The sequence below is a fragment of the Canis lupus genome, chromosome 8 (assembly GCF_048164855.1).
Source record: "Canis lupus baileyi chromosome 8, mCanLup2.hap1, whole genome shotgun sequence".
In the NCBI taxonomy this organism is placed as follows: domain Eukaryota; kingdom Metazoa; phylum Chordata; class Mammalia; order Carnivora; family Canidae; genus Canis; species Canis lupus.
In genome coordinates, this window is record NC_132845.1 from 58,364,189 (window position 1) to 58,387,890 (window position 23,702).

At 52.6% G+C, this 23,702-nt stretch overlaps 1 protein-coding gene across 5 annotated transcripts in view; it reads left to right on the forward strand.

Annotated features, from left to right (window-relative positions):
* IL4R (interleukin 4 receptor) overlaps positions 1–21,734 on the forward strand; it is a 38,629-nt gene extending 16,895 nt beyond the window's left edge. For 2 of the 5 annotated variants that reach the window (XM_072836262.1, XM_072836264.1), the window contains exons 2-10: positions 3,761–3,851; positions 4,948–5,086; positions 6,023–6,174; positions 7,715–7,866; positions 12,391–12,547; positions 15,072–15,168; positions 16,714–16,792; positions 18,203–18,252; positions 19,132–21,734. In XM_072836262.1, coding sequence (XP_072692363.1) covers positions 3,782–3,851; positions 4,948–5,086; positions 6,023–6,174; positions 7,715–7,866; positions 12,391–12,547; positions 15,072–15,168; positions 16,714–16,792; positions 18,203–18,252; positions 19,132–20,710 — 2,475 coding nt within the window. In that variant the 5' untranslated portion in view covers positions 3,761–3,781 and the 3' untranslated portion in view covers positions 20,711–21,734. Of the gene's footprint in view, positions 1–3,760; positions 3,852–4,947; positions 5,087–6,022; positions 6,175–7,714; positions 7,867–12,390; positions 12,548–15,071; positions 15,169–16,713; positions 16,793–18,202; positions 18,253–19,131 lie in introns of those variants that run through there. The other 3 variants (XM_072836261.1, XM_072836263.1, XM_072836265.1) reach the window with 2 other exon arrangements.
* The last annotated feature ends 1,968 nt before the right edge of the window (positions 21,735–23,702 follow it).

Consider the following 23,702-nt stretch of genomic DNA (forward strand, 5'->3'; position numbering starts at 1 on the left):
GCACATGACCTTGATTCGTCCCATTCCTGGTGATGTTAACTTTGCCCACTTGGTGAAGGTGGTGCCTGCTGGATTTCTGTACATAAAGTTATATACAATTATATATATGTATATAAAGTATTATATACGAGGCATAGGACATTGTAAGTTTTTATAAAAGATTTTATTTGTTTATTCATGACAGACACAGAGAGAGGCAGAGACACAGGCAGAGGGAGAAGCAGGCTCCATGCAGGGAGCCTGACGTGGGACTCGATCTCGGGACCCCAGGATCACACCCTGAGCTGAAGGCAGACGCTCAACCACTGAGCCACCCAGGTGTCCCGAACATTGTAAAGTTAGGTATTTTGACTCATTCATTAATACCAGTTTTATGGGCAGATGCTTAGAGGTTGCCATGGTGACATAGAACTGCCCCTTCCCCACTCATCCACCTAAAGCAGGACAGGCCCCTGGGCCCCTGTAACTCCAAGGGGTACAGTCGGTCACTATGTATTTATTGTGATGCTCCAGCTGTGCCCTTTTGAGCCAGTGGGCAGAGTTAGCTCCTGCGTCTTTTTGGACAAGACTCCCCCCCCCCCGTCCTCGGAGCACGTCCTTACTTTCTGACACGAGGATGCCATGTACTTTCCCTGATCGTGGGATCAGCCATTTCTTCAAGGAGTCCTGCTTCCATTCAGCGTGGAACGGTGCTAGCAGCCGAGACCTGGACGTGGGGATGGCACGACAATCAGGTGCAATGCATGACCCTAGACCAGGTCCTGGACTTACAAAGAGCATTGTGAAGGCAGTTGGCAAGGTGGAACTGGGGGCTGTGATCCGATGGCAAGAAGGCTTCTGTGTTGATTTTCTGATTTTGATGGTTGCATTGTGGCAATGAACATTCTCCGGTGTAGGAGAATGAATGTCCTTGTGTTCTTTTTTTTTTTTTTTTTTTGTGTCCTTGTGTTCTGTAAGATATGCCAGAGTATTATGGGGTAATTTACTTGTTGTGGGCAAATGAATAAATGAGAGACAAAGAGATTGAGAAGGACAGCACCAAGAAAGGTATGGAGGTGGGAGTGGGTTTGGCGTGTTCAGGGCAGCAGGAAGTGGAGATGCGCAGGTGCTGGGGCCAGGTGGAGAGGGGGGCGGGGCCCACCTGGGGGAGGTCTTGCAAGTGGAACAAAGTCGCCCCAAGAGCTTCCAACAGGGGCAGAAAGCCCTTTCTGTGCTCCAGACGCTGTGCAGAGTGCTGAGGGTCCGCAGCTGACTTCCTTTTTTGCAGTACCCCTGAGAGACCGAGCTCACTATCATTTCCACGCTGCAGATAAGGAAGCCAACGCTGTGCAAGATAGGGGGCTGCCTTCGCAGCACGGGGATACCAAGCAGCAGAAGGAAGCCTGGAAGCCGAGATAGAGACCCACGGGGGGATGGAGAGAGCAAGTGCTCTCAGTATTGCCAGGAACGTACCTCAGTGCATTGCTTTTCAGAGGGCATTTGGCATTATGCACCGGGGTGTTGAGACGTACACACTCCTTGACCCAGTGGGATTCCAGTTCTGAGCATTTTCCTTAACAAAAGTGACCAGTGACTACTTGGACCGTGAGTGTGTCATAGTCCCTGTTTGAGGACTCTGTGTGTCCCAGGACCCCAGTCGGATGGGGGCCCGTTATTAGGTCCGCTTTACAGAGTCAGAAACCGAGGCACAGACCAGTTTGCTCGGGGCTCACAACGATTAAGTGACAAGAGCAAGTGTTTAAATTTCAGGAAACCAAAAAAATAAAATAAAATAAAAAATAAATTAATTTCAGGAAACCTTGACACACAGCCATTACCAGTAGGGGTGTTGAGAGGTATTTCGTGGCATAGAAATAAACATGTTCTGAAACAGAAGACCTTGTACCAGCCCATTCTGTCAAACTAGATTTGCAAAGAAAAGACTACACACAGATGCAAAAAAGTCACCAGTGGTGTTTTCCCAGGTGATGGAATTATAGACATTCTTTTTGCTTATTTGCGTGTCTCTCTTATCTAAATTTTCCACAGCTATCAAATGTGGCTTTTGTAATATGAGAAAAGATCAATAACATACCTTAAAAAAAAAAAAGAAAGAAAAAAGAAGGGGCACCTGGGTGGCTCAGTTGGTTGAGTGTCAGACTCTTGATTTCAGCTCAGAGCAGGTTGTGAGATAGAGCCTGGTGTGGGGCTCTGCACTCAGTGGGAAGTCTGCTTTTCTCCCTCTCCCTCTGCCCACCCCCCAAAATAAATAAATAGATCTTAAAAAAAAAAAGAAAGAAATTGCTTAGGGCAAGGAACAGAGAAATGTGAGCCAATGGTTCTCCAAGGATGGGCACATACGAGACGCTGCGTACAATAACAAAGCAATAACAATAATAAACAAAGGCTAAAAATCTGATGGTGGACACAGAGGGATATTAGTAATTTGATGCTTTAGATCTACAGTGGTATGGAATGATATTTAATGGTATATTAAGTGTTAAAATTTAAGTTTTAATAGGCAGAGGGTGCTGCTATTTCGGTAAATAAAATTCGTATTGATCTCCCTATTCGTATAGACAAACCTGAAAGAATTGATATGAATGTGTACAGGGGTTATTGCTAGGCCTTGTGATTTTGGGGGATTTGAACTGATTTCTTTTTGGGTGTCTGTACTTTCTGATTTTTATTCCCCATGTGTTATGGAATGCCATTAACATTGTAGGGGCAGTGCACAATTCCATTTACATGTAACACAAAACACAGAGGTCACCTATGGGGTTAGAAGTCAGAGTGGTGGGGTGATGACCCGAGGGGAATGACAGTGAAGCACAAAACCCCAGGAACATATAGCAAGAGACATATATTTAGCTCAGGTTGGGTTGGGGGGCAGCCTAGCTGGGCCTGGCTGAGCTCGCACCCGTGGTCAGCCTTGGGTCAGCTACACAGCTCTGTTGAGCTGCAGAACTCAGGCACGTGACTTGGAGGTGGCTGCCTGTTGCCTAATGCGGAATGGCCCTGCAGGACTGTTACATGTCACCACCCCCCAGCAGGCTAGCATGGGCATGTTCTCAAGGCGGTGGTTGTGCAAAAGCAGGCTTCTGCAGTGTATCTCTTTTGCTAATATTCTGCTGGCCAGAGCTGGTCACATGGTTGAGCCCATAATCCAAGGACAGGGGAAAAAGCCTTGCCCAGAGTGGTGGTGGTAGTGGCCGTGGTGGGGGCATGGACAGGTTACATAGATCCAGGAGGAGTGTGAAGAATTGGGGCCTTTGATGTAAGTCTAACACACTCAACAGCATCATTTTTACTGCGTGAATACACCACTATTTATTTGACGAGCTCTATAAGGCTCAACAGATTAACATCCCCAAAGTATATTTCAAGGACTTGTAAATCGTTTAGGGGTTCAATTGAGGTTTTAACCTCCCCCCCCACACACACACAAATGAAGATTGAGTAGGGAAATTAATTAGTAAGTGTTGGGTTAAATGAAAAATAAATTGGACTCATCAGAGCCTTTACATGCAAAAGTGCATTATGAACTTTCAAAAGTCCAAGGAGTTGCTTAAATTTAGCAGGTCATGGAGGTTTTTTTTTTTTTTCAAGAAGTGTCTCTCGGGACAGGCATTCTGTGGCTCATTCTGGGCTTTGTGCATCTGTGTTATGTTTCATGATTATAGAGATACATAGATTGATTGGTCAATAGACAGATATAGCTAGAGCTCTGGTGAATACAGAGGGCTCATTGTTGGCACTAACCTGGCTCACTTTCTCTCAGCAGGTGTCCTAGGATCTCCCAATGGGGCGGCTTTGCTCTGGGCTCACATTCCCTGTGAGCTGCCTGGTCCTGGTGTGGGTGGCCAGCTCTGGTAAGTCACCACCTCCCATTCATTCATTCATTCATTTGGTCACTCATTCAGCAAGTGTTTATTGGCCATTTAGATGCGCAGCTCCTAGGATAATCAGTGAACGAAACAAAGATTCCAGGCCCCAAGGAGGTTACACTCTAGTGGGAGGGGACAGCTAATGACAAATGGTTGTAATTATAAATAAATCGTAAAGAGGTTAGAAAGTGATAGAAAAAGCGCAGAACAAAAGAAAAAAAGAAAAAAAGCTCAGAACAGTAGGGGGCATGGATTTGGGGGAGGGGGTATCAGAAGAAGTGAGTTTTGGACAAGAGGGGAGTTTGAGATGTTTATTAGGATTCTGAGTCACTGCCTAATATGGTCAGTCCTTCATCCAGCAGACAAATGCCGACTGGCACCGGCTGCGGCGGGGCTGGTGCTGGGCACCAGAGCAGGAAGGCACCTGCCCGTGTGCAGGGCTGGGCAGTCGAGAGCCAGAGCGAGGGCTCTCACATGACGTAGCAGACCCACTGCACATCCTGCCAGCTTCACGCACAGCTCTGCCACTGACCGGCTGGACGAAATACCCCGACCTTTCATCCTGCCCTTGATATTGGCCGGGCCGAACCCAACCGGCAGCCAGAGGTCGAGGGCACCTGGATGGCAAGACCTTGAGGGTCAACCTCCTGAGTGCAGAGAGGGGTGGAAGATAGATGGGATCGAGGAGCAGGCAAATGGCTAACAGCCCCTCCTCCGCCTGCTCACATGGCTCTGGGGCCGATGCCTGTGGTGGCAGAACAGACTAGAAATTCCTTAGATGAGACACTTACTTTAATTTGGCCAAGGGCACGTAGTGGAGTTTCCATAAGGTAAAGGTAGACCCTGCCGCCTGGGGGTGTTCTGTGGCTTCAGGAATCTGCCCCATGCCAGTGGGGAACCTCCAGAGCCCCATCCTGCCCCCAGCTCCATGAAGACTGGCACACAACAGCGCCTGGGACTGTGGTCTCCTTTGTGATGGGCTCCTCGGTCCCATCCGGGCTGGTTTCTGACTCCTCCCACTGGTGCGTGACCCCTTGCTTGTCTGCCTCTGGCTGCTCAGAGTGCTCCTGTGTCTCCCCAGGGAGTGTGAAGGTCCTGCATGAGCCCAGCTGCTTCTCCGACTACATCAGCACCTCTGTCTGTCAGTGGAAGATGGACCATCCCACCAACTGCAGTGCCGAGCTCCGCCTGTCCTACCAGCTGGACTTTATGGGGTCTGAGTAAGTTTGGGGTGGAGCTGGGACTTGGGGGAAGCTGTGCCTGGACGATTGGGGATAGTGTGTTAGTGCTAGATTCACTGTGATGTGTGGTGGACCATGGAACCTTGGGTATGTTGCTCCAGGTGGGTCACTGGGATAGTCCAGAGCACCTGGAGAATGCTTCCAGGTGGTGCTCAGGACGTGATTGGGCACGCAGTTACAAGGGCACACTGGCACGTGGGGCACACCAGAATCTAGGTACAGTGACAGAGGCCTTCCACGATGTATTAAGCTAGACCGGCTGTGCTTTGAAACGTGATACACTGGCCTAGACCAGGGATCTGCAAACTCTGGCCCGAGGCCCACATCTGGCCCACCACCTGCTTTTGTAAATGAAGTTCTACTGGCACACGACCATGCCCCCTCATTTCTGTGTTGTCTGTGGCTGCTTTTGTGCTACAGCAGCAGAGGTGAGTAGTTGGGACACAAACAGTATGGCCCCCAAAGCCCCAAATATTTACCCTCTGGCCCATTGCAGAAAAGGTTCACTGACCCCATGAGACATGGGGCAGCATGCCACAGTCCACTGTGTGCTGGGATAAACCATGCTACCCAGAGGTACACTGGGACACACACACACACACACACACTGTTACAAATTCTTTGGTGCCTTTGTTTCTTCCCTTTCACTGGCTTTCAGAGGTGAGCCAAGTTCCGGGATCAAGACCATGGCCAGGGTCGTGTAAAAGTCTGGGGGGTGTGTGGCAAGTGGCTGTGGCCAGCAAGGAAAGCAGTGCTGGTCTGTTGTCCTCTACACCCCAGCACCCAGATCTGGTCCTGCAGGCAGGGCAGTTGGGAAGCTGGAAGAGCATGCGTTCCCTGAGGCATATTCCAGGGACACCCAGGGGTCCCAGCCAGCCTGAACGTGGCAATCTGACACACCACCCTTGTCTGCAGAAACCACACGTGTGTCCCTGAGAACCGAGAAGACTCAGTGTGCGTGTGCAGCATGCCGATAGATGACGCGGTGGAAGCGGATGTCTATCAGCTGGACCTGTGGGCTGGGCAGCAGCTGCTATGGAGCGGCTCTTTCCAGCCCAGCAAGCATGGTGAGTGGGGCAGGGTGGGGCAGGGGTGCGGGGGTGCGGTTCCCGGACCCCAGCTCAGCTCTGGGGCAGGGGAGGCAGGCTCCAGTTGGGGGAGTGAGCTGCAAGCAATCTCCTGCATAGTCCCAGACATGATGAGATTTTTGTTCCTTTCCGAGCCTCAGTCCTCCCATCTCTGAAATGGGGCTGGGCTCCCTAGCACATCAGGTCCCCTTCAGCTTTGATAGTTCAACCACCTGAATTCAAGTGCCCAGACTGGAGTCTTGAGATGAGGCATGCTTATCAGAAGGCATGCTTGCTCCAGACCAAAAACGGAGCTGGGACCTGTCCTTCCACCCTCTGTCGCCTAGTCAGCTGCCGCTCCTTCAGACAGTCTGGGCCATGGAAGGCTGACGTGATCCTGGTAGCCAGAATCCAACTCACCGTGATTCTGCTGCACTGTAGTGACAGGAGTTTAAAACACCATTTATTGCTCTGTGACCTTGGGCAAGTCACGTTACCTCTCTGAGCCTCATTTCTCAGAAGAGAGTTATCCTCATTGTGCAATTGAATATAATACAGAGAAGGCAAGTAACCTGGCTAAGGTCACACAGCTACTAAGCTGCAGAGGAGTATTCTCATGACTATCCGTGGAGCTCATGGCCTCAGCAGTTCTCAAAGAGCCCATTTGTACCGCCCATGGTCAGTGGGTTGTTTAAATGGACCCGTGAATGAACCCATGAATTAAAATAATTTCTGCATGTGTGCATTGATTTAATTTTTTATTATTTTTTATTTTTTAAAGAAAGATTTTATTTATTCATGAGAGAGAGAGAGAGAGGCAGAGACACAGGCAGAGGGAGAAGCAGGCTCCATGCGGGGAGCCTGACGTGGGACTCGATCCTGGGTCTCCAGGATCACGCCCTGGGCTAAAGGCAGGTTCTTAACCGCTGAGCCACCCAGGGATCCCCTGCATTGATTTTAATACATATTACATACCTGTGATCTTCTGGACAGGATTGCTTAAAAGAAGACTACATTTAAGAAAACACATGAATCAAAATAAAAAGGGTAATAACATAGTACATAGATGTGGCCAAAAGTGTGAAGGACAAAGGTGAAAAAGGCACATTTTGGGTTCCTTTGGCTTATGTTTTGCATTCACTGTAGAAAGCTGGTTAATAACCACGATTGCTAGGTAGAATTTTAGCAACACTGTAGTCGGTATTATGATGGTCATTCTCTATTGAGACTAAATCCACATGGGATCCCATAAATGTGCTACAGCAGCATGGTTGTCTAAAAATCTAGAGATTTATTTAATTACTTGAGAAAGAGAGAGCAGGGGAGAGGAACAGAAGGGGGTAGTCGAGAATCCTCACTGAGCATGGAGCCGCATACTCTGACCCTGAGATCCTGACCTGAGCTGAAATTGAGAGTTGGGGGGTTCACTGACTGAGCCACCCAGGCATCCCCACAGTCAACCTACTAAGTGACCTGTGTCCCGTGGGCTGTCCCTCTCCACACCCGGACAAGCGCCTCACTGGGCACCACTTCTCCACAGTGAAGCCCAGGACCCCCGGCAACCTCACAGTTTACCCCAACATCTCCCACACGTGGCTGCTGATGTGGACAAACCCGTACCCTACTGAGAATCACCTGCACTCTGAGCTCACCTACATGGTCAACGTTTCGAATGACAACGACCCCGAGGACGTGAGTGTGTGCACTGGGTGGTTTCTCTACCAACTCCTGGGACTCAGGCAGGAGGAGACTTTTCCATCACAGTGAGGAGTGCGGGGCATTGACAGGTTTTAGAAAGGGACAACTGATGGACAGTAGACTCTCCAGTAAATGCTAGCAGGGGCTGGCTGTCCACAGTGGCTGGCTTGGCTCCCTTCTGTTTTACTTTCGGGTGGGGGTGGAGTTTATTTCCTGCCACCTCCGTTTCTCCCTCACACATTCCCAGGGGAGGGACAGCATCTGAACCCCCAGAGCCCCAGCATCCCACAGAGCTGGGTTCTCATACCTGCTTCCACCCGTCAGCTGTGTGACCCTGGCCGTGTCATGTAACCCCCTTGTACCTCAGTTGTCTCATCTGTAATATGGGGATAACGAGAGTACCCACTCCACTGGCTACTGAGAGTGCCACGTGTGTGACCCAGACAGGTTCCCCTGCCAGTCACTCATTGTGTGTCTGAAACGTTGTTCTCCTTTTCTCCCGAGCGCCACTAGGCCTTGGAAAGCCCCGTCGGCCTTGCCCTCCCACACCTTGGTCTAGAACTCGCTATGTCAGACTCACCCAGGGCCTCCTCCGAGGCACACCCTGTTATCTAGGGACCCGGGCTGGCCTGGCTCCTGCTGCCAGGAGCAGGCTCCACACGTCGTACACCCCCGCATCAGCTGCTATCTTCCTACCTCAGCCAGGGAGTGGGTGGGTGTTGATTGACACCTCTCAGATGCTCAGGTGTGGTTTCCCCCCTGGCACGGGGCCACGGCGTGTGGTGGGAGCGGGAATGGAGCAGCCAGGTTCTCGCAGCCGAGGCTTAGAAAGCATTGGGAGGGGCTGCACAGTTGCCAAAGAGAGAGGCAGGCTCCATTTTGTAGCTAAATCCCCTTCCCATGTTCCGGGAAGTGCAAGGCTTATTAAGAGCAGAGGCTGGAGGGGAGAGAGGGGTGTGACCTGTAGAGTGCAAAGAAAGCTTCCTTATTTGCTTATCGTGGCTGGCTTTAGGTCCAGGAATCTATCCCTCCCTTGGCTCTGCTTTATTCTGTACTGGCTTCATTTTTAGACGCTCTTCCCTCAGGTAGTGGCACCAGCAACTCCATTCTACATGCTAGTGACATGCAAAGCCACAGTGGGAAAAGTCTTTCTTTTCCGGGAGTTCCAGTAAATTTTGGGGGGCCGATCCTCAGTTGCCTGGCTTGGATGACATGCAAATCTCTGAACCTGGCCCAGGCTGTGGGCAGGAAAGAGGGTGCTGATGTTGTGCTCTGATTGGCTAGAGGTGAGTCACATGGCCACCTCTGGAGCTGCAGGTGGGGTCAGCTCCACCCAAGCCACATGGGTGGAGAATGAGGGAGAGGTGGGTCCCCAGAGGAAAGTCCGGGGAAGGAGAAACAGGGATAGGGCTGGCTGAGACACAGGTGCAGAACCTGGCCGCGGACTCCAGCCAGCAGGTAGAATTAATCAGCGTGCCCAAGCTATGGCTGTTGTCACGTACATGCCCAGGGCCTCAGAATTCTGGGTGCAGCTCCTCTTGTTGGTGGGGTAGAGGCTACTGAGACACCCCTCACCCATCTCTGCTTGCCCCAGCAACCGACCCAACCTATAGAATTTCCCTCATTGGTCATTGGCCGGAGCTGGTCACATGCTCCTTCCTGACCAATCACAGGCTAGGGAATGGCGTGGCCGTGATTGGCCTCGACCAATGAGGATTAACCCTGGAGCTGGAGACAGAAGCTTACCTGCTCTGAGCTTTGGGTACCTGACCCCAGCCTCCTAGATGCTGGGTGCGTGTCCAGCTCTGTTTGCTACCATATTGCAGACACCAGCTGTGGCTCAAGACTGGATGGGACCAATTTTTTTTTTTTAATTTAAGTATAATTAACATGCAATATTAGTGTCAGGTGTACAACAGAGATTTGACATTTGTACACATTTCAAAATGATCACCGCAATAAGTCTAGTTACCAAACTGTCACCATACAGAGTGAATAGGATATTAGTAGCCGTATTCCCCATGCTGTGCGTTCAATGGATGCGATCAGTTCTGAGAAGACATCTTAGACATTTGCTGTGGGGTTTGGAGGATGGCGTTAATCATGGCTCTGGATGATTTCGTTTTGGCCTGAGCATTGAAGGGTGTATAAGAGTTTTCTAGATAGGGAAGGAAGGGTAGGCTGCGTGGAACCACATAAGCGAAGACTTGGAGATACGAAGATTCGTGGCATCTGAGGATTATGGGGATGTGGTGGTGTGTGCAGCGTCATGAATGCCACAGCCTAATGATTGATCCTAATGGTTACCATTTTTTGCATGCCTGAAATGTGCTGGGCTCAGAATGTATCACTGTCGGTTGTGAAAGCCCTGCACGCAGAAGGGTGCTGGCCTCTCCGTTTTAGTGACAAGGAAACTGAGGCATGAAGAGATAGACTGACTCGCCCAGGGTTGCTGGAATTGGCAGAGCTGGGGTTGGGAGCCAGGTTTTGAACTCCAGAGTCTGTGTTGTTTCTCCTGCCTTGGATCTTTCCCTCGGAGGTGTCCTCCCAAATACCTGGCCTCTTTGTTGAAAAACAAGCCACAAGTAGTTCCTTGGAAGCTCGGATTTCTCTTATGTTTCTTAGCAAAACATTTCCCAATCCACTTCTTCTCTTCAGGGTGTATGATTCCTTTGGAGAACTAGGTCCAGCTGTTGTATCCTGCTTACTCATATTTAGAAAGAAAAGAAGGCTGTAAGTGCCTCGTTTTCCTGCCTTCATTTCCTCCCACAACCCCCTTCCCAACCTCAGCTTCCCTGGGAAGCTCCAGCTGCCTTCCAGTCTCTACAGCAACCTGTTGGGGTTTTGTGCAAAACCTCCCCTCGGCTCACTTCACACCAGACCATTTCTCTAAATGCACATCCAGCCTTCGAGCAGAAGCAGAGCTGCAGAGGGACGGACCTTGCTGGGAGAAGAGCCCTGGGCGTAGGATTCAGGTTGCTCCTGTGACATCAGAATTGATCTTGATCACAGATTTTATTTCATTTTTTAAAATTTTCTTTTTAATACGAGTAATACATGTAGTAAAAAATTCAAATGGTATGAAAGGACTTGGGATGGTAAATATGTTTCTGTTGTGACCCCAACCTCCAGTTCTTTATCCCAGAGGCTGACTCCTGCTCCCATCTCCTTCCAGGAGGGGAAGGAAGGCCAGGCTAGTGCCAGCAGAGGTCTGGGAGGCATGTGTGTCCTCCCCAGAGAGTGTATGCATGTACATGGAAACGTGTGTTCATTCCTCGCTGTGTCACTTTTCTCTCACTATATAACACAATCACCACAAATGTAGCTGCTTTAAACAGCATGCATTTTATTGAGCTACCGTTTCTAGGGACCAGGAGTCTGAATGTGGCTTACCTGGGGCCTTAGCTTAGGCTCTCCCACAGGCACAGTCAAGAACTCGGCTGTGGCTGTGGTCTCATCTGAGGCTCGACCAGGGAAAGATCACTCCTGAGTGCCAGCTGTGATGTTGGCAGCATTGTTTCTTATGGGCTGCTGGACTGTGGGCCACAGCTTCTCGTTGGCCGTGGGTGGGAGGCTGCCCTCAGTTCCTTCCCTATTGACTTCTCAAAACCAGCAGAGGATAGAGCATCCTCTAGCCAGTGGGAATTACAGCCTTATCTGATAAGACCCCATTCATGTGGTCCCTACCTACCCATCACTTTTGCTTCATTCTGTTGATAGGAACAGGTCACAAGCCCTACCCACACTCAAGAAGAGGGGTTTATGCAGGGGCATGATGCAAGGTGGGATCACGTGGCCATCCTAGAGTCTGTCTGTTTTGTTTTGTTTTTGTTTTTTGGCATAAAAGGTGGCAAACAACACAGACTAATTTTCATTTACCCTTTTCACTGGATAACAGGTCTTAGAAGTCCCTTTCCAGCAGTTGGAGCAGGGCTGAGATTCTAGACTAGAACTCAGGTTTGAGTATGAAGGCTCCAGAGAGCCCATGGAGGAGAGAGAGGAACTTGGTGACCTTTCTGTGCTGTAGAAGGGTCACTGTCATGCTTCCTGCATGCTGGGCCCTGTCCTCCATGCTTACCTGTATTAACCCTCACAACAACCCTAGGAGGTGAGGTACAGGCTTTTATTATCAGCATTTAGCTGAAGAAGGATATTGAGGTCTAGAGAGGTTACATCACTTGCCTAGGGTCACACAGCTAGAAGATGGCAGTAGGGACTCTTACCCTCATTTTACAGATGAGAATACTGAAACTCAGCTTGTCCCAGTAATGTTGCACAGGTAATCGGGGAGCTGGTGGAGGGGGTGCAGGCTGAGGGCCAGTTCCCTGACTCATCTCGCTTGACTCTGGTCACAGTTGGAGAGGTGGCAAACAAAGCCCCGAATTGGAGGAATAGCCAAATGTCCAGGCTGGTGGCTCTTAAACACTGTGGGGCCAACGGAGGAGACAGCAGCCCTGGTGGCAGCTGGTACTTCTTTCCCCCAATCTGGTGCACTAATGTGTCCCTTTCCTCTCCCAGTTTAAAGTCTATAATGTGACCTACATGGGGCCCACCCTCCGCTTGGCAGCCAGCACCCTCAAGTCTGGAGCTTCCTACAGCGCACGTGTGAGGGCCTGGGCTCAGACCTACAACAGCACCTGGAGTGATTGGAGCCCCAGCACCACGTGGCTTAACTGTGAGTATCCACAGGGGGCTGTGAGTCGGTAGGACACGGGCTCCTCACTTTTATCCTGTGGCCAGACACCTCCTCTGGCTGAGCATCCGTGTTTTGCATTCCCATAGCAGAGAGTGGCTCTAACTGTGGGTTAATGGGATTACTGACTGACCTGGTGTACTGGTCAGGGCAGGTAGGGCAGGCTGCGGTAACAAATGAGCCCGCAAGTTCTGTGACTCTTCGCTGTAGGAATGTATTTCTTGGTCATGTAACCGTCCAGCGTGAACTCAGCTGGTTTTGCAGGGATGGGGGAGGGGGGCTCCTCCCTGTGGTTCCATCATTCCCTTAGGGACAAAGATTCCTAACCTTTTCATATCATGGACCCCTTTGGCTGTGAACCCCAGAATACTATTTTTAAATGTAAAAAATAAAATACATAGGATGATGAGGGAAACTAATTTTATTGAGATGAGGTCATAAAAGTATTTCAAAATATATTTGTTATCTAGGAATATGGGCTTCTTTATTAACACTGTAAAAACAAGATCTCATGGTGCTTCTCATAGATTCTGTAATTTCAAAGTAGGTGAACGTAAATGCTATTTTGCTGGTTTCTGTTGGTGCCCAGTGGCACACATAGCTGCAAGGGATTCTAGGACATATAGTCCCTCACTCTGTAGCTACATCCCCCAGCTGCTCTTTGCAACACTCTTACTCCTGGTTTTTTTGCACTAGAAACATTGAATTATGTTATATAAAATGAAGTCTTACAAGGGGACCTTCCCTAGTTTATGCAGCAGCTCAGCGATGTCACCCCAGAGACTTGTCTTCTTTCCTCTGCCCTCCTAACCATGGTAGCACTTTATCCTTTGACTTGTTACTCCAATGCCCCAAGTTGACTGCTGGAGGCACCCTCATGCCTTTCAGAAATGAAAGGCTACCACAAGCAAGTGCACCTTGTGCATTTCTTTCTTTTATCAGGAAGCAAAAATCTTACCAGAAGCTTCCCTAGCAGACTTCCCCTTGCAATCCTATTGGCTGGGACTGTCATAGAGCCTCTCCCAGCTGGAAACTCAGATGTACTCTGGAAAGGAGAAGAGGAGGGGCATCTGGGTGGCTCAGTGGTTGAGTGTCTGCCTTCAGCTCAGGTCGTGATCCTAGGGTCCTGGAATTGAGTCCTGCATCAGGATGCCCGCGGGGAGCTTGCTTCTCCCTCTGCCTATGTCCCTGCCTCTCATTCTCTGTCTATCATGAATAAATGGATAAAATCTTTAAAAAAAGAGAAAAAAAGAAGAGGATAATCATGATTGGCCCAAACCTCAGGGTGGGCACACTGCTCCCTGGTAAGGAAGGGGGAGGTAGCTGTAGGGGAAGGGACTGCCTCAGACATCATCTATACCATGGAAGAGGAGTAAGAGCTGTTGTCAACATTACTGAGAGAAGGGGTCTTCAAAGGGCGGGGCACAGTGGCCGTTGGTGGGTACCGCAACCAAACCCTGCCCCGCCATGTCCCTCTGGGTGTTGCTCATTTGTCTTGTGGATGTCTCTTGACCCATCTGTCTTACACTGTGGGCTGCAAGCTCCATAGGTGGGATCTACTCTGTGTCTAGACCTCTGGTGCCCCACAGAGCACCAGGCACACAGTAAGCGCTGGGCAGAGTTTTGCCACATTGATTTGATTCTACCATTGACCCGGGGAAGGGAAGAGAAAGGGAGAGAATGGCTTGTGTGGAACATACACAAGGGGCTGGACACTTCATTATTTCCACATATATGTATTGAGCCCCGACTGCCTGCCTGGCTCAGGGCTAGACCCTGGGGTATCAGCCGTGAACAAAACAGACAGAAGCCCCTGATCTTCTGGGATTGACATTCTCCGGGGGATACAGAAAAGAAACAAGCAGACAGAAAAATAAATCCGATAGATCTCCATCCAGTTGACAGCCAGTCTGGGGAGAAGAAGCAGAGTGAGGCATGGAGGGTTAGGAGGGGGGCAGCAGGAGAGAGGGCACGAGGGAACTTTCTGGAGCAGGTGACAGTGAAGTAAATGAGAAGGAGCCAGGTGTGCACGGTCGGCAACAGCATAAGCTTCTGGATGTGCAGACACCATTCTGAGTGCTCCGTGTGTTACGTCCTGTAATCCCCACAACAACCCTATAACATGGGGGTACGTTAACCCCCGGGTACAGACGAGGAAGTCGAGGTGCAGAGAAGCTGGGTCGCCAGCAAGGATATGACCTGGTCAGGCCCCAAACTCAGGGAGTCCAGCTCCAGAGTCACCACTCTTGACCTCTGGGCGTCAGGAAAGAGAGCAGCAGGTTCAAGATCCCAGGGTGGCACCGAGCTTTGGAGGAGCAGGGGACCGCGAGGAGGCCGTGTGACAAGGGCTCTCAGTAGGAGGGGATGAGGCGGGAGGGCTCGGTGGCGGCCAGCTCATGCAGGGTCTCGGACGACCCTTCCTCAAGGCCTCGGTCTCCGGCTCCGGGAAGCAGAGGGCAGGTGGTACCCGGCGCGCTGCAGGCTCACGGCTTCCCTCCCATTCCAGACTACGAGCCCTGGGAGCAGCACCTGCCACTTGGCGTCAGCATCTCCTGCCTCGTCATCCTGGCCATCTGCCTGTCCTGCTACTTCAGTATCATCAAGTGAGTCCTGGGCTTCGCCACAGGATGCCACCGAGCCGGCCGCCCCGGGGCGTGCAGTGGCGGGGAGTCTCCCTCTGACCTGCCAGCTTTCCGTCCCTGCGTGCAACAAGAAGTATTTATCGCGCAGCTACTATGCGCAGGGCACTGAGGCGACAGCTGAGAGCAAGGCTGACGAGGACCCTGTGCTCCTTGGGGGGAGAGGGAAGACGCCAGGTCAGCCAGTAACCACAGCTGGTTTCCACAGGGATCCATGCACTGAAGGGCACCTCCCAGGGCGAAGGGAGGAAATGTTCGGGGTGCTGCATTGGGGAGGGGAGGCCAGGCAAGCCCGTCTGAGCTGAGAGGCCTGACGGGGGAGAGTGAGCTGGGCCAGAAGGGAGATGGGTCACCCTGGGGACCCAGGTGTGGTCCACACACTCGAGGCACGTGGCAGTAGACAGGAATTCTAGACAGCAGCCCTGACGGAGTCTGGAAATCTGGGTTCAGATCCTGGCCTTGGAACTCAGTGACTTTGTGGCCGATGAGAGGCTGACCCTCTGTCCATCTCAGGTCCCTCCTTTGCAGGTTGAAGGAGCATATTTCAGGAGCCCAAGAGTCCCGAGAGAGTCCTGGATCCCAGTGGGCAGGGCGGGTAGAAGGAGCCTTGTTTCCAACGAGCTCAGGCGCTTGGAATCGGGCTGTGCCTCAGCCTCAGTCCTCCCATCTCTGAAATGGGTCTGGCGAGGCCGGACGTACCCTGGCTGGGCGTTGACTGAGGCACGGTGTCGTGCACTTTGGTGGCCACGCGGGCTCCCCTCTTCGTGTCTTGTCATGATGGCTCTGCGGGACCCCGGGCTGGCCTCCCCTTCTCTGAGCCTCCGTTTGCCCCCTCGCCTGTCCCTCCCTCTCCCCAGGCGTCTCTGTGGCTCCTGCTCCACCTTCAGTTGCCGCTCAGAAGTCGCCTCCTCAGAGAGACTTTCTGGGGTCACACTCTCCATTCTTCTCTATGCCCCGTCTTTCTTTTATTCGTGACACTTACGTGGCTCTGGCTGGTGTTTGTTTCTTCTAGAAGGTCAGTTCTGCAAGGGCAGGGACTTTTGTCTGTCTTGTTCACTGTTCTGTTCCTGATGCCTGACCCAGTGGAGTGGGCAGAGGCCAGTCAGAGGTGATCTGAGAACCCCCTGTCCCAGCGCTGACACTCTGGGGCTCCAGACAGACCCGGGTGGAGAGAGGGACTGTTTTACTCTGGGTATCCTCCGAGACATGGGGAAACCCACAATTCTCTCTCTGCCACTTGGGCTTGCCCTCATTCCCTAGGACTTGTTTCCACCAAGGACAGAGGTGGCCATGTCAGGAACCCCATCCTGGGTAGCAGGATGCTGGAGCACGAACCTGGCTGTTCTGCCCACAGCCCAGCTGTCCTGTCCCTTCTGGGCCTCGGTCTCTTCCTCTGTAGAATGAGGTTAGGGCAAGACGTCTAAACCATTCAGTGTGGTCTCTGACCCCATCACAGAAGGAACATCAACTTGGCCACGGTGTCCAATGCCTCTTCCTTTTCTTTTTCAGGATTAAGAAAGGATGGTGGGATCAGATTCCCAACCCAGCCCACAGCCCCCTCGTGGCCATAGTCATCCAGGACTCACAGGTAAGAGTGTGGGCTGGTGAGGATGCTCTGGACTACGTGCTTCATGAGATAGATCTCAAAGCAGCTCGGATGTTAAGGATCTCCGTTGGCTTTTGAAACTGCACATGTGAAGTCAGGAAGGTTCCAGGGTTTCAGCAGCTTTGTGTGGTCATTAGGAGCCCAAAGGCCTTTGCTTCCCGCCCCTTGGATCCCGTGGCTACTCTTTCAGCCAGGATGGGCTCCTCTGAGTTGGTCGCTTGGTTTCTTACCTCCCTTGGGAGGAGGTGACCTCATGGGTCACCTCCACATCATCTCCTGGAGAGATGCCTGTACCAGGGCAGGAAGTCAAAAGGGGAGGGCGAGGGGCACGGGCTTCCTGTGTCTTCCCCTTATGAGCAGAAAACTGCCCTCAGTGCACCAGCAGGTCTCTCCTCAGTTCTCACTGGTCTGAATCGTAACACATGCCCGTTCCTAAAGCATTCGCTGGTAAGGGAGTGGGAATACCTTGAGACCAGCCAGGTGGCCCCCTCAAGCTAGGGGTGGGTCAGTTTCTCCAACATGATGGCCATGTGGGATTTCCCTGGGTCATAGCAGGATTCTCGGGTGGGCGGGAGGGTGGGTGGGGGGAAGGGGAGGATACTGGCCTCTGTATCCTCAGGTCTCTGGAGTGGCTCTGGAGTCCAGAGGTGCTGGCTTTGAACCCCAGCTCTGCCACTTACTTACAGTGTGGACTTGGGCATGTTGCTTAGCTTCTCTGAGTCTCAGTTTCCTCATGTGGGTTGTAGTAGTGCTTACCTACCTGATGTTGGAATTCATCTAGATGGTTACATATAAAATATAGATTACAGGGTCCTGCACACAGTAAATGCTATCTGTATCAGTTAGCTTTGCTGTGTAACAAAACAGCCCACAATTTAGAGAGTCCAAACAACCACCACTGATTGAGCACTTGCTTCTGCAGGGGGGCAGTTTGGGCTCCATGCAGAGGTGTAGGGTAGAGGGATCTGGGCTGGGCCCCTTCCCAGTGGCCTCACTCACAGATCCAGAAGCCGGCTGACTCTCACCTGGAGCATGGAGGTGACTAAGCTGTGTCTGTCATCCTTGAGCGGGCTGGCCCACTGTCACTTCCATGGCATTCTCTTGGTCAAAGGGGGTCACACAGGGAGGCCAGATTCAAGAGATAGGAGGGACTTCAGAGTACTATGGCCATTTTTACCTTCAGCCCCAGGAACTTAGTACTAGGGCAGTCTCATTGATTCCCAGGATGCCAAGGCCCAGAGAGCTGAAGTGACCAAGTCAGACCTCCACCCGGTGTGATGTGAAGCCTTACCGTCTTTTTGTAGCAAACCCTCACTGAACATTGCTGTGTCCCAGGCTGGGCTGCAAGGCCTCTCCACCCTGTTTCATTGGCTGTCTCTGTATTTATTTTAGGTGTCGCTCTGGGGGAAGCGGTCCCGAGGCCAGGAACCAGCCAAGTGCCCGTATGTATATGAACCTAGGTCACTGCCTACATGGATTTGGAAGGGGTTGGAATTGGGGCAGTGGGCCCATCCTAAGAGTGGGATCACACCCCACCTCCACGTCTGCCTTTTCCTCCTTAGCATTCAGCACTTGTTCTGTGACATTGAGCTTTGAGGGGTGGCAGGAGGAACAGTGGGCTGGGTAGGTGGGCATGATGGCTGAGCCTCCTGAGTTTCACGGCGGGGGGCAGGGGGATTAGGGTTGGAAGTGCATCGTCTGTCCTGAGCAAAGCTCATAGAGACTACAACCTGGGCAACTATGCCAGGGGTTCAAGTGTTGGCATAATTACAGACTGGTTGGCCAAGAGCTGCCGTCTTGAATCCTTGAGTATCTGATCATCGCCTGGCCTGTTAGCACCTCCATCACCTCTAGCTCCTGTGTCGAGGATGATATTTAAAATACTTATCAAGAGTTGATAGCTGGCCCAGCAGGGGGCTCCAGGACACTGCCTCAGCCTAGTACTCCACCGCCACAGTCATTACTTCTGCGGTTGTATTGATAAATATTCTAAATTGAAAACTATTTTAAATATTATCATCCCCGACAGAGACTTTTCTTTATTCAACAGACTGGGTTTGTATTGGGTGACAGGTTATGTGCAGCCTCCAGAAATCCCAGAATAAAACACAGGCCCTGCCCTTAAGCACTTCCCAGTGTAGTGGTGAAGATAGGCTGATAGATTATTGATTTATAAAGTCAAGAGTCAAGATTATTGATTATAAAGTCTGCAGTAGATAGACATCAGTCCAGGCTGACGTCAAGCCCAGCTTTGAGGGATGAATAGGAATTTTTCAAGCGCAGACACTGAATCCTGACCGAACTTCTCTCTGCTTCTGCAGACACTGGAAGACTTGTCTTACCAAGCTCCTGCCCTGTCTACTGGAGCATGGCCTGGGCAGGGAGGAGGAGTCCCCCAAGACTGCCAAAAATGGGCCTCTCCAAGGTCCTGGAAAACCCGCGTGGTGCCCTGTGGAGGTCAGCAAGACGATCCTCTGGCCGGAGAGCATCAGCGTGGTGCAATGTGTGGAGCTCTCTGAGGCCCCGGTGGACAATGAAGAGGAGGAGGAGGTGGAGGAAGATAAAAGAAGCCTCTGCCCATCGCTGGAGGGCAGCGGGGGCAGCTTCCAGGAGGGCAGAGAGGGCATCGTGGCCCGGCTGACGGAAAGCCTCTTCCTGGACCTTCTCGGCGGTGAGAATGGGGGCTTTTGCCCGCAGGGCCTGGAGGAGTCATGCCTTCCGCCCCCCTCGGGGAGTGTGGGCGCTCAGATGCCCTGGGCTCAGTTCCCGAGGGCCGGGCCCCGGGTGGCGGCGCCCGAGGGCCCGGAGCAGCCTCGCCGCCCCGAGTCCGCTCTTCAGGCCTCCCCGACCCAGAGCGCAGGCAGCTCGGCTTTCCCAGAGCCGCCCCCTGTCGTCACAGACAACCCCGCGTACCGCAGCTTCGGCAGCTTTCTGGGCCAGTCCTCCGATCCCGGCGACGGTGACTCCGACCCAGAGCTGGCCGATCGCCCCGGGGAAGCGGACCCCGGCATCCCCTCTGCCCCCCAGCCCCCGGAGCCACCTGCCGCCCTCCAGCCTGAGCCAGAAAGCTGGGAGCAGATCCTGCGCCAGAGTGTCCTCCAGCACCGGGCAGCCCCGGCCCCCGGCCCGGGCCCCGGCAGCGGCTACCGGGAGTTCACGTGCGCCGTGAAGCAGGGCAGCGCCCCCGACGCCGGGGGGCCGGGCTTCGGCCCTTCTGGGGAAGCGGGGTACAAGGCCTTCTGCAGTCTGCTCCCTGGCGGTGCCACCTGCCCGGGGACATCTGGGGGTGAGGCCGGCAGTGGGGAGGGGGGCTACAAGCCCTTCCAGAGCCTCACTCCTGGCTGCCCTGGGGCCCCCACCCCAGTCCCTGTCCCCCTGTTCACCTTTGGACTGGACACGGAGCCACCTGGCAGCCCTCAGGACTCGCTCGGCGCAGGCAGCTCCCCAGAGCACCTGGGTGTGGAGCCGGCAGGGAAGGAGGAGGACAGCCGTAAGACCCTGCTGGCCCCAGAGCAGGCCACAGACCCCCTCAGGGACGACCTGGCCAGTAGCATCGTCTACTCAGCCCTCACCTGCCACTTGTGTGGCCACCTGAAGCAGTGGCACGACCAGGAGGAGCGTGGCAAGGCCCACATAGTGCCCAGCCCCTGCTGTGGCTGCTGCTGTGGAGACAGGTCCTCACTCCTGCTGAGCCCCCTGAGGGCCCCGAACGTCCTGCCAGGTGGGGTTCTGCTGGAGGCCAGCCTCTCTCCGGCCTCCCTGGTACCCTCGGGGGTCTCAAAGGAGGGCAAATCCTCTCCGTTCTCCCAGCCTGCCTCCAGCAGTGCTCAGAGCTCAAGCCAGACCCCCAAAAAGCTGGCCGTGCTTTCCACAGAGCCCACATGCATGAGCGCTTCTTAGATGCATCCTCTGGTTGCTGATGTCTGCAGGTGAGGGCTGGGCCTTAGCCATGCCTGTGACACGCCTCCCCCTGGAAGGGGGCCAGGCTGCCAGATTTACAAAAGACTTGGAAAACCCTGGCATGAAGTTGTGAGGCGGTCTGACACGGGGGTGCAGAGACTGGACCTCCCCCTGCATCTCCCTGCCTTGGCCCGGGACTGTCACCTCCCATGGGAGTGGATGGCCTGGGGCAGAGGCACCTTCAGGGATGAGGAGCTCCTTGGGCACCTCGGCTTGGCCACGTCATCGGCCCACAGCTTGTCCAGTGTGCTGTCCCTGTCATGGCCCCCAGGCGTGCTTTGTCCATCTAATCGCCGGGTGACTTGTGTCTTGCCCAGTTCTGGGATGCGCTCCTGCTATCCCATGGATTGGGCACTGAGCCTAGAAACCAAGCAAGCCAACAGGTACATGCCTTGGGAAATTGAAGTCCAGGAAGGGTGGTAATTTGCCCAGAGGTGCCCATCTGTCTGTCAACAGACCTTCCTTAGGTTGACACTGGGGGCAGACCTGGGCCGTGGCGGGGCAGCTTTGTCATGTGCTGGTATCAAACACAAAAGTACACAGAAGATTGTGATCACCAAGCCATGACGAGTTGCTGGCGGCTTCCTCACACCCTAAGACTGGGGGCTCCTGTGAAGCACGGGATCCCCAGAATAAACACAGCCAGCTACCTTGGGGCCACTCTGCGCCCCCGTGGATGCTTGCCCGCAGCCACGGAGAGGCGGGACGCAGAGAGTGGTTCCCGTCCAGTGACCCGGCCGAGCTGGGCGTTCTGGGCGGTCCACACCGGGCACACTTAGCCTGCACATTGACCTACCCCTCAGGTTGAGTAATGTTTGTTTGCGTCTCAAAGATTATTTTATCACCTGGTATTTGTCTATGCTGAGGAGGGTGGAACGAGAGGGTGTGGAGTTTTATATAAATAAAGGCTGTTTATCTCCTCCCCCTTCCTCCCCCACATTTATTAAACAGACACACTGCCAGACCTGGTTGTGAGCCCTTTATCTCTGTTCATTCACTGAATCTTGCCGTCCAGAGGAAATGAGGTCTAAAAGGTTAAATAACCTTCTCCTATTTGGGTCCCCACCCCCATCCCCGAGACAGGGATTCAAGTGCAGGTAGCTGCTTTAGGGGGTGATTCCAGGACACCTTGCTTGGGAGTCAAGCAAGGTCAGGAGGCGGTAAAGGGCGTGTTACCCAACGGGGCTAGCCTGGGCAGCTGACCTTCACCCCACCCAGAGCCTTGGATGGCCTTGCAATGGCGCAGGCCTGAAGGTATCCCTGCAGAGGTAGGGGGCTGGGGCGTTTGTCCACCGCTGCTCTCTGGTCCAGGGCTGCCTCCAGAGGCATCAATTCTCCAGCACTTCAGCTGCTCCAGGAAATAAGTCACCAGGCTGAGAGTTAATATCTGGGCAGCCTTTGGCGCATCAAGGAGACGTGGACGGAGTACTGTCCGCAAGTGCTACACTTGGCCAAGGTCACACAGCGAGTTAGGGCGGGCCTGTCTGTAGCTGAACCCAGGCAGCGTCCCCATTAGCTAGGGTGCCTGGACAAGTGATCCATGCTCGACGTCCAGGCAGACGGTATGAGGATGCAGGCAGGGGATTTAAGCTCTGGGATAGTTCTGGTCTCTGCGTAGCTACCCTGATGGCCACACGTGGAAAGTAAGGGGCTTAGAGGTTCAAGGTTCCTTTCTGTTCGGGTGTTCTACACAATGCACTAGAAGCCATGGGGGACTCGCTACCTCACATGCAGCCTGGTGTTTGTTAGAAATCCTTCCTTTGTGCTGAGCCCAAATCTATCCCTTTCGATGCCCAAGCCGACCTCTCACCCCACAATTTACAGATGGGAGAACTTAGCGTGAGAGAGGAAAAGGGACTTGTCCAAGGTCACGCTGTGAATGACAGCCTGAACTTTTTGCCTATAGGAGCTCCTTATGAAAAGGCATATGTAAAAATTTGGAATCAAAAGAACTACTTAGGGCCAAGCAATATGCTAAGTGCTGTATATCTGCTACGTCACAGCTCTAGTAGGCGGGTTCGATTCTCCCAATTTTATAGATAAGGAAGCAGGCCCAGAGAGGGTGAAGGTTAGCTTAGGACCACACAGTGAGGACATCCTGGAGCAGGACTTGAACCCAGGTCAGACGTGGAGGGCTCCCAGCCACCACAGAATGTATGCCACCTACGTGAGTGTCAGCCCTAAATCCATCTTGCCTGAGTGTTGTCTCAGAAAATCACATTTTAAAAGTAAGCAGCAAACAGAGAAAACATGTTTTCATGTTTTGAGTTTTGTGTGAGTGGTGGAGGGGCGGTTGGGCTGGAAGTCCAACAACAGAACTGAAGTTGATCACCTTGTCGTCTCCCCAGGGTCTTAAGAGAAGGGGACCCAAGTGGTCAGCTGAGGCTCCTATTACAGAGTTGTCTGGGCTTTGGGAAGTGGGAATGGAGAATTAGACTCCTCCCATTTCTTAAGTGGATTTAAACCCACCCTCCTAGGTTCAGGGAAGCTGGGGAAAGGCCACTGTTTTTGCTTCCCTAAATCCTCTTCCCCAGCTTAACACAAGGAAGGAGGAAGCAGAAGGCAGGAAAGCTGCACCTGCCACCGGTATTTACTGAGCACCTACTGTGTGCTCAGCACTGTGCCAGATACTGAAGGCTCTCACTGAGTGAGACGAGGTCCCTTCCTCCCTGGATCTTACAGTTCATTGTAGGAGACAGACATTAAATAGACAAAGGAGAAGGTTACACTGGGGGGTATTATGGAGAAAAGAGGAGTCTGAGGTAGGGGGAACTAACAAGGGAGGTCTTTAAGGAGATGACATTTAAGCTGAGTCTGCCATGACCGGAAGAAGCCAGGAAGTGCTGGAGGAAGAGCATTCTGAACAGAGGGGAGAGCAAGTGCAAAGGCCCTGAGGCATAATGAATTCAACACAGTCACAGTTCCAAAAGAT